Source organism: Anabrus simplex, chromosome 3 (assembly GCF_040414725.1).
Source record: "Anabrus simplex isolate iqAnaSimp1 chromosome 3, ASM4041472v1, whole genome shotgun sequence".
NCBI classification, from domain to species: domain Eukaryota; kingdom Metazoa; phylum Arthropoda; class Insecta; order Orthoptera; family Tettigoniidae; genus Anabrus; species Anabrus simplex.
This window is the reverse complement of record NC_090267.1, coordinates 275599349-275609049: the sequence shown is the minus strand read 5'-3', so window position 1 is coordinate 275609049 and position 9701 is coordinate 275599349. Positions and strand designations below refer to the sequence as shown.

The 9701-nt window shown below is 39.6% G+C and overlaps 1 protein-coding gene across 2 annotated transcripts in view; it reads right to left on the bottom strand.

Annotated features, from left to right (window-relative positions):
• Positions 1-289: 289 nt before the first annotated feature.
• LOC136867221 (DNA damage-regulated autophagy modulator protein 2) overlaps positions 290-9701 on the bottom strand; it is a 189339-nt gene continuing 179927 nt past the window's right edge. For both annotated transcript variants that reach the window (XM_067144358.2, XM_067144359.2), the window contains exon 7: positions 290-864. In XM_067144358.2, coding sequence (XP_067000459.1) covers positions 811-864 — 54 coding nt within the window. In that variant the 3' untranslated portion in view covers positions 290-810. The remainder of the gene's footprint in view (positions 865-9701) is intronic.

The window sequence follows — 9701 nt, the reverse complement described above, 5'->3', positions numbered from 1 at the left end:
TTAAGCGACTGCAGCTATCGAACTCGGTGCACTTGGATGAGGAAGATCTAGGACGAAAGACTCTTTTTATGAAACCAGGTGGAAATCAAAGCCGAGATGGAGAAACAGAATAAAGAATTGTTTGCACGATGTGGAGGGCACTTCCCAAGGACAGAGGTAGATGGTGGGAACTCTTTAAGCAGGCCAAAACCCACACTGTTTGTAATGTTTCTTTTCAAGGAGAACGAGGAGGTGGTTTTTAACAGGCGGTGTATTCTACTCGAGAGAATAATAAAACAAAAGCGAAATATTATCGATAAATTACATTTATTAATAATTATCGTACTCACATTCGAGGAAATATTTACATACATTATAAAAACATTCAAATACAAGTATCTCAAATAACAGATGGCGAAATGAATATTGTCAATGTCACTAAAACCAACACATAGAATTTTGAAACTGAAACTATGAGACATGTTTATGAAAACAAGTACTTGACCTACCAATCTGGAGCGGCGAATTATGCCTTTCTCCGTTAAATAAGGACTGAATCTTCCGAGATATTAAATACTATGTCTGGTATCCTAAGCCGTTTCTTGTTACCGGGAGATATATTCGCATCTGAGACATCTTCCACGATAACGACTCTAATGGAATATTTGTTGTTTACGAAACATTAAAACGGGTCTCTGTTACGAATTGTAAGCAAAATCGTCTTGCTTGACACGACAACGGTTAGTATTGTTTCAATGTAGCTGAATGACCACACCATTAGGAGCGTGTGAATGGTGATTGCATCTCACTAAGTACTGTAGGTCGTCCGGGTCACGACAATTCATCTCTGGTCGACTCTCCACTCTTGGAAGACATGCCTTCGATCTGCAAAGAGAGAACAAGTAAACTATTAAACACTTCACAAATCGTTACAGTAACATAAGAAAAATGAATTCTTACTCAAAATGTTGTATGCTGAGCCCGAAGGCTGGTTTGACCCTCAACAGCTCCACCATCAGCGGTCATATAGGCCTATGACCAAGACGTCACTGATAAGGCGTACTACGGTTATGAGTGAAGTAGCTTCCCGTTGCTTTCCTCACTTGATTAAAATAAGTTTTTATTTTTTATTACAATTGGCTTTACGTCGCACCGACACAGGCAAGTCTTACGTCGACGATGGGATAAGAAAGGGCTAGGCGGGGTGAAGAAGTGACCGTGACCTTAATTAAGGTACGGCCCCAGCATTTGCCTGGTGTAAAAATGGGAAACAACGGAAAACCATCTTCAGGGCTGCCGACAGTGGGGTTCGAACCCACTATCTCATAAATGCAAGCTCATAGCTAGGTGTCTCAAACCGCGCACCCACTTGCTCGGTAAGATGAGAACTAACTGTAGCCTATTTTATCAATCAATCAATCAATCAATCAATCAATCAATCAATCAATCAATCAATCAATCAATCAATCAATCAATCAATCAATCAATCAATCAATCAATCAATCAATCAATCAATCAATCAATCAATCAATCAATCAATCAATCAATCGTCTGCATTTAGGGCTGTCTCCCAGGTGGAAGATTCTTTATCAGTTGTTTACTTAGACTTTCCTTGAATGTTTTCAAAGACCTTGGAAATTCATCGAACATTTCCCTTGATCAAATTTTCAAATCCCTTACTCCTCGTCCTATAAATGAATATTTGCCTCAATTTGACCTCTTGAATTCCAAATTTATCTCCATATTATGATCCTTCTACTTTTAAATGTTCCGCTCAAGATTATTCGTCTACTAATCAGTGGCGAAGCGTGAACTCAGTAAGGGGGTAGACAGAGATTTCTTTTATTTAAACTGTTTTAATCATATTATTATATGGAATTTTGTTTTCGACGCATACATCTGTATTCGGTATTATATTAGTGACTCTGAAAATAAGACAAACCCTATAACAACCTATAACCCTACGTGCACTTGCTTCATTTTCAAATATAGACGAAATAGGCCGCGGGAGTTGTCAAATAACAACATACTTTTAGAATAAAAATAGCAATATATTTCATTGTTACCGGTATATAGATTTAATAAGAGAAATAAGAAATAAATAGTTGTTCGCACAAGTCACCTTAAACAATATTCTTGTAAATGAGTTTAATCCGCCTTTCCTTCATTTCGGCAAATATATCTATTACTCTCGTCTTGAAGTCAGGCGTCTTGCTAAGATTCCACAGAAATTTCTTCTCTGTAGTAGCTAGAGTTCCCAAGTTAGACAGTCTCTGGTTGGTCATCCAATTCCTTAAATACGTTTTAATTCGTTTGAATGCACTCATAGCGCGTTCACTAGAAACTGACTTTAACGGAATATACATCATCAAGTTAAGCAATTTCTTCCGTATGCGTACTCTGGAGTACCTTATTAAGACCAGAAGCCAATAGTTGTTGGGGTTATAATACCGCAACTAATATTGGCGGGCAAGAAAATGCACGTACTTGAAGGGTTTTGATGCTGTCATTCATTTATTAGGTGTAAGTTTACTATACTTCGTATTTTAAATATAATTAATTTATTTTTAGACGTGTCTTATAATAAAGTAAATTCAAATTAATAACATTAAAAGCATGTCTAAGAGCACCTTTATAAGAGAGATCCAAATACTAGCCAATGAGAGCAAGAAGAGACGCTGGTAAGTCTGTCTACTGGGCGGAGACATCTCGCTATAGGAAAGTCATAGTTCCACAGTCAGCACCTACAGATAGCGTTAGTGTTGCTCTATCTGAACAAGGTCTGTCTTGTATCTGAAAGCTTTGAAAATCAAAGGCAAAATACACAGAATGGACAGCGACTACTTTCGCCTACGTGCTTCGTTTAACTAACGCGAGCCTTAGCATTACCGAAGTGAGACGAAAATAAGTAAAGCGGGGAACACAATAATGTCACGAATCTGGAAATAATTAATGTTCTAAAAAGTAATTGAATTAACTAGACAATATTTCTTTCACAAAATGTTAAGGGTACACGCTGTCTACCCTGTCTCCCCTGACGCTTCGCCCCTGCTACTAATGCCATTGAACGCCATCTCTCCACTGACAGCTTGGAACATACCACTTGGGCTCGGTTCTACCACCTATGGTTAAAGTAGCGCGTAACTTGCCCTCCGCGTGAAAGGAATATTTCCGTTCGACCACTGCCAGGTAGCGCTATTGGCAGCATAAACGTAGGTACCTGGGACGTAATTTATCCGCCACTTCGAGGGCCCGATAAGACTCTACCTGCCGGGCAAGTTTTGAGAGCTGAACATTATTAGCTGTATTTCTGGTGACATACAGCTTAAATTAGCTTAGTATACTGAGAAAAGCATGATACCGTAAGAGTGATCGACATTGTATTGCAGAATTTTGAACATTAATGCTTCCACCAGCCTCTCGCATCGATAACGTCGGGGACACATTTTATTCTTCAAGCCTTCGCAAAGAAACTCTACAAAAAATATAAAAAAACAAAACCTATTTGGAAATCATCTCAAATGGGCTTTAATATTCTAATTTTAATTTTACAGTTTTCAGACACCAGGTATAAGAAATTATATGGATCTTAATTACCCCATGCGTTCTCGTAGTGGAATAGCTAACGCACTCGCTTCATATTATTAGGTATGCAGGTTCGGGTCTTCATTATGCCAAATATTTTTTTAAATTTTCATTATTTCTGTTCTATTCATCTGTATGCCTCTTTTCATACGCTCTTTTTAATAATATATTTCATTGAAATGTTTAATCACAATATTATGTCTACTAGGCAAATGCTTTTTAAGTGTGCTAGTTATCGAAAGTGATGTTATGATTAATTCCAGTCATCATTATAGTAGTAAAGCATATAGCATATAAGACTGTCGCCCAGGTAGCAGGTTCCCTAACAGTTGTTTACCTACTCTTCTCGTAAATGATTTCAAAGAAATTGGAAACTATTCCATTCCAGAATTCCTCATCCTATGAATGGATATTTACCCCGATTAGTTCTTTACATTTACAGTATCTTCCATCTTTATCTTCATAAAGTTAAACATTAGAATGAAATGCATTATCAATAAATGGAAGCATGTGGAACTAGAAGAGGTCATAGAGCTAGTTGCAAATCGAGGATCGTGGAGATACTTAATAAATTCACAGAAGCCTGCACATAGAATGCTCAAAGGCAATAAGTCCATAAGGAAGACGTGTGTGTGTGTGTGTGTGTGTGTGTGTGTGTGTGTGTGTGTGTGTGTGTGTGTGTGCATACGTACATGAAAGCACATAAAGAGAGTTAAGAACAACGGCCAGGGACAAAAATAAAATTTTAAATGTAAATTAGTAAGGTCCGCCTCTGTGGTGTAGTGGTTAGTGTGATTAGCTGCCACCCCCAGGGGCCCGGGTTCGATTCCCGGCTCTGCCACGAAATTTGAAAAGTGGTACGAGGGCTGGAACGGGGTCCACTCAGCCTCGGGAGGTCAACTGAGTATAGGTGGGTTCGATTCCCACCTCAACCATCCTGGAAGTGGTTTTCCGTGGTTTCCCACTTCTCCTCCAGGCAAATGCCGGGATGGTACCTAACTTAAGGCCACGGCCGCTTCCTTCCCACTTCCTTGTTATTCCTTCCAATCTTCCCATGCCCAAAAGGCCCCTGTTCAGCATAGCAGGTGAGGCCGCCAGTTGTATCCCCCGACCCAGAGTCTGAAGCTCCAGGACACTGCCCTTGAGGCGGTAGAGGTGGGATCCCTCGCTGAGTCCGACCCTGGAGGGTAACCAGATCAAGAAGAAGAAGAAGAAGAAGAAGAAAAATTAGTAAGACGAAGAGAACCTGCGAACCTTCTATTACGGAGCGAGCGACTTGACCAATCTGCTTCGAGGATATTTTCCAAAACGCTGCGTTATATGACAGGTTATAACTGGCGTAAGAAAATGTAATCTCGAGATTTTAATCCCAATTAGGTATTGATTTTGAAGCTCATAGATTAAAATCACAAAAGCTTGACATAAATAGTTGTCCATAACTCTTTTGGTGATAAGCACATGCAAGCACAGGAAAATAAGACATTTAACGAGAGATAGCATCTCACTCAAAAGTGAGAAGCCGCTGAAAATCCGTCTAGCCAAACCTGTATATAGGTGTCCTAGCGCTTGCGCGGAGATGATTGCGCGCAAGCCAAAGTGCCAGTTGATTTACACCCCCCAGGTAGTTTACCTCCCACGCAGCTGCCAGCCAGTTTGCCAGCAGCTCGAAGCTTGTAACACTTTTGTAACACAACTCATTTGTCGGAAACTGCCCAGAACAAATCGTGCTGTTTTCCTTTGGATCCTTGCCAGTTCTCGTATCAAGCAGTCCTGGTGTGGGTCCCATACACAGGAACCATGCTCTAATTTGGGTCTTATCAGAAACGTATACGCCCTCTCCTTTACATCCTTGCTACAACCCTTAAATACCCTCATAACGTGTGAAGAGATCTAGATCTGTAACCTCATTGAATAACCCCATTGATCATTCCTTATATTAACACCTAGGTATTTACAGTGATCTCCGTGGTGTATCATCACCCCATCAACACAGTCATTAAAACTGAGAGGACTTTTTTCTGTTGGTAAAACTTACAAACTGACTTTTCATCCCGATTACTATCAAATCACAGTCCGCTATCCAGCTCACAACATTTCTAGGTTCATTTGTAGTCGCTCACAATCCTTCAACTCATTTACTACTCTATACAGTATAATATCATCCACAAATAGCCTTATCTGTGATTCCAGTTATTTACTCTTATCATTTATATATAATATATATAAGAAAACATAGAGGTCCAATAATATTACCCTGTGGGACACCCTCTTAATCATTACAGGATCAGATAACATTTCAACTCCTCTAACTCTCTGAGTTCTATTTTTCTAGAAATGTAGCTACCCATTCAACCACTCTTTTCTATAGTCTAATAGCCCTCAATTTTGTCAGTAGCCTAAACTCCCATGATCTACCCTATCGAAAGTCTTGGATAGGTCAATAGCGATACAGTTCATTTGACCCTATGAATCGAAAATATCTGCTCAATTTTGCTGAAATCCTACAAGCTGAGGCTCACTGGAATAATCTTTCCTAAATCCAAACTGTATTTTATCAAACCAGTAAGTAATTTCACAAAGGTGTCTAATATAATTACAAAGAATGTTTTTCACAGCTTACAAACACACGTCAAACTATGTCCTGTAATTATCAGGTTTTTTTTAAAATCTACTTTTCCCTTGTAGGGGCTGCCTGGCCGAGGCGGTAAAGGAGTGCTCGGTTTGCCCGGAAGGACATGGGTTGGAATCCCCGTCAGGAAGTCGTAAAATTTAAGAAACGAGATTTCCATTTCAGGGCATATGGCCCTGAGATTCACTCAGCCTACACCAGAAAGTACCAGGTTAATTCCTGGGGGAAAAGGCGGCCGGGCGTAGAGCTGACCACTCTACCCCATCACGTGTCGAGGTTAAAAATGGTGGAAGCCTTTACCTTCCACTCCTCCAAGGGCCTTCATGGCCTGTTCGGAGGTGACTTTGCTTTTTTATACTTTTCCCTTGTACACTGAGGCTACTACTCTTGCAGCTCTCCATTAATTTGGTATCACTCCTTCATGCAAAGATTGATCAAATAAGTATTTCAGATATGGCACTTTATCCCAACCCATTGCCTTTAATTTATCCCCAGGAATCTTATAAATTCTAGCTGCTCTTCTGGCTTTCAACTTCTGTACCTTTTTTTTATACGTCTGTAGTATCATTAGTAAATCTCAGTAATTCGCCAGTATTAGTCGCTTCCTCTGTCCAGACATTATCCTTATAAACAACTACCTTTATATAATGAATACCTTTGCCTTCTGTAAGTCCTTACATATACACTCTCCTTGTTCATTAATGATCCCTGGAATGTCCTTCTTGGAACCTGTTTCTGCCATCTATATATCCTTCCAATCCTACCAAAAATTCGTATGACTGCCAAAATAAGTTTGCCACCATGTTAATTGACTTTTTTTGTTTTGTTTTGCTAAATTGAATTTCCTGTCAAGCTCCTTCAATCTCTACTCACTCCCGCAACCATTACTTACACTATTTCTTTCTAATCTGCACCTGCTTCTTAATCTCGTTATTTCCCTGTTATAATAAAATGGGTCCTTACCACCATAGGTACATACCTGTTTTCACACTCCTCAACAATTGCTTTAAAGCCATCCCATAGGCTGTTTATATTTTTATTTACCATTTTTCATTGATTATAATTGCTTAATTTCCCCATGCCTCTCTTATCAACCTTATGATATTGCCTAGTAGTTCTACTTTTACAATCTTCCTTTCTATCACATTTATTTTTAAGTACGACAAAGAGAGCTTCGTGATCACTTATATGTTACATCAGTTTCTCTATAGAGGTCATCCGGTTTCTTTCAGGACCACGTCTAGAATACTGTTCCCTCTAGTTGGTTCCATCAGTTTCTGATTCAGCTGTCCTTCCCATATTAACTTATTCACCATGTGTTGGTCATACTTTCTGTCGTTCGTATTCCCTTCCCAGTTAACATTTGGTAAGTTCACATCATACGCTACAACCTGCATCGTTCCCCACATAGCTGATCATCTTGTCACATTATTCTGCATCAGCGTTAGCACCAGCCTTGCCCGGTCTGTACACCCCAAAAAAAACATCAAGTTGCCTATTATCTTTAGAGATACGTCTTATGCCTAGAATTTCCTGTTTCTCATCCTTACCGTTTTCGTAGCTTACAAATTCTTCTTTCACCAGTATAAATACTACCCCTCCTGTCGTTCCTTTCTTGTCTCTACGATAAACACTCCAGTTCCGTGAGAAAATTTCCGCACCCATAATATAATTTATCTTGATTATGGTGATGATGATGCTTGTTGCTTAAAGGGGTCTAACATCTAGGTCATTGCCCCTAATGGTGCGAGGTGAAATGTTGAATTTAATGAATTCAAAGTAATTATTAAAACTTAACATTTTCTCACTGATTAGAATTTAAAAGATGATTATGAAAATGATTATGAATTTAAAACAATCAGTGTATCTAATTCGGACAGCCTTATTATCTTATAAAAAGATTTAAAAATAGATTAAAATCTATTGAAATGGAACAAAGCATTGTCTTTCAAATTAAATATATATATATATATATATATATATATATATATATATATATATATATATATATATCAAATTAATAGTTTTAAACACAAATTAAAATACACAAATGCAGACTAAAACAGAACTGATAGAATAATAAGTAATAAAATAAAAAATAGAAAATTGAATTTTTAACTCCATAAAACAGACCGCTATCTCTCATAAAACGGTTGACTAGGTCTACTGACTGCTCGACATCTCGTAGAATGAGGTAGATGGTACCAAAAGTTTTCTTAATAATATTTTTTTTAAATACGATTTGCTTTACGTCCCACTAACTACATTTTTTACGGTTTTTGGAGACGCCAAGGTATCGGAATTTAGTCCCGCAGGAGTTATTTTACGTGCCAGTAAATCTACCGATACGAGGCTGACGTATTTGATCACCTTCAAATACCACCGGACAGAGCCAGGATCGAACTTGCCAAGTTGGGGTCAAAAGGCCAGCGCCTCAACCGTCTGAACCACTCGGCCCGGCCGGAAGTTTTAGACTAGGGTGCAAATCGGCCAGGCCCACGCACTACGTAAGGATATGTACCACGGTAAGATGACCGCCGCAAATACACGCAAAGAGCTTTTCCATTCAGTGAGTAGGAGTGCGTTGCTACACCACGGCCGATCCGAAAAAGAAATAATACCACTGCTTCTCTCCGAGAAACCTGAAGGAAAGTCTTTCGTACCTTCGTAGTTCCTTTCATCGTTGTCAGCCTGTCAGGCTGGACGCATATGTGACTTGTTTTATGAACACTTTCCCACCCTATTTGATCTCGACTGGCCTTAAAAATCACCTGACGTGAACCGCATTGAATATCTGTGGGACATGCTGGAACAGCAGGTAAAACGCCGACATCAGTATCCCTGCAATTTGGTGGAATTGCGCGATCAAATCCTCGGTGAGTGGTTTAACCTGGATGCGACGTACCTGCACAACCTTGTGGACTCTCTTCCTAACCGAATCCAGGCGGCTATCAAGTCCAGAGGCTAAGTTACCCGGTATTAAATGATGCTTGTAGTGATTTTTCCAGGGTGACTAATTTTTTGTCCGGTGAGCTTATTATACTCAACGCTCCGGCTATTCTCATCGTTAAAGACAGCTAGTGATGTGAACTTTGGCCAATCAGCGCGTTTAAAAATCCGTCGGGAATGAGCCTCGATGGATTTCTCTTCCAACAAACTATGAATAACGGGGAAATTGTCACTGTCATAGAGGTCATCGTGTACATCCCACCAAAGCAGGGGAACGAACGCACGTTAGCACAGACTAACGCCAATGAGTTAGAAGGTACCGTGCGCTACGTTGAAATGTGTTGGTTCACCTGTATACAAAATGCCAAAATCCAGCTCTCCTATCAACTGTTCCAACACTCTTCCTCAAGGGCAAGTTATTTCAGATCCTCATTATGGGTGGTCGGCATTAAAATCACCCAATAAGAGGAGAGGAGGTGCGAGGTGATCTATAAGGTCAATTAGCGCATTCTTTACGTTTCGCAGAGAACTGTGCTCTGCGTCATCAGAAGAAAATCTC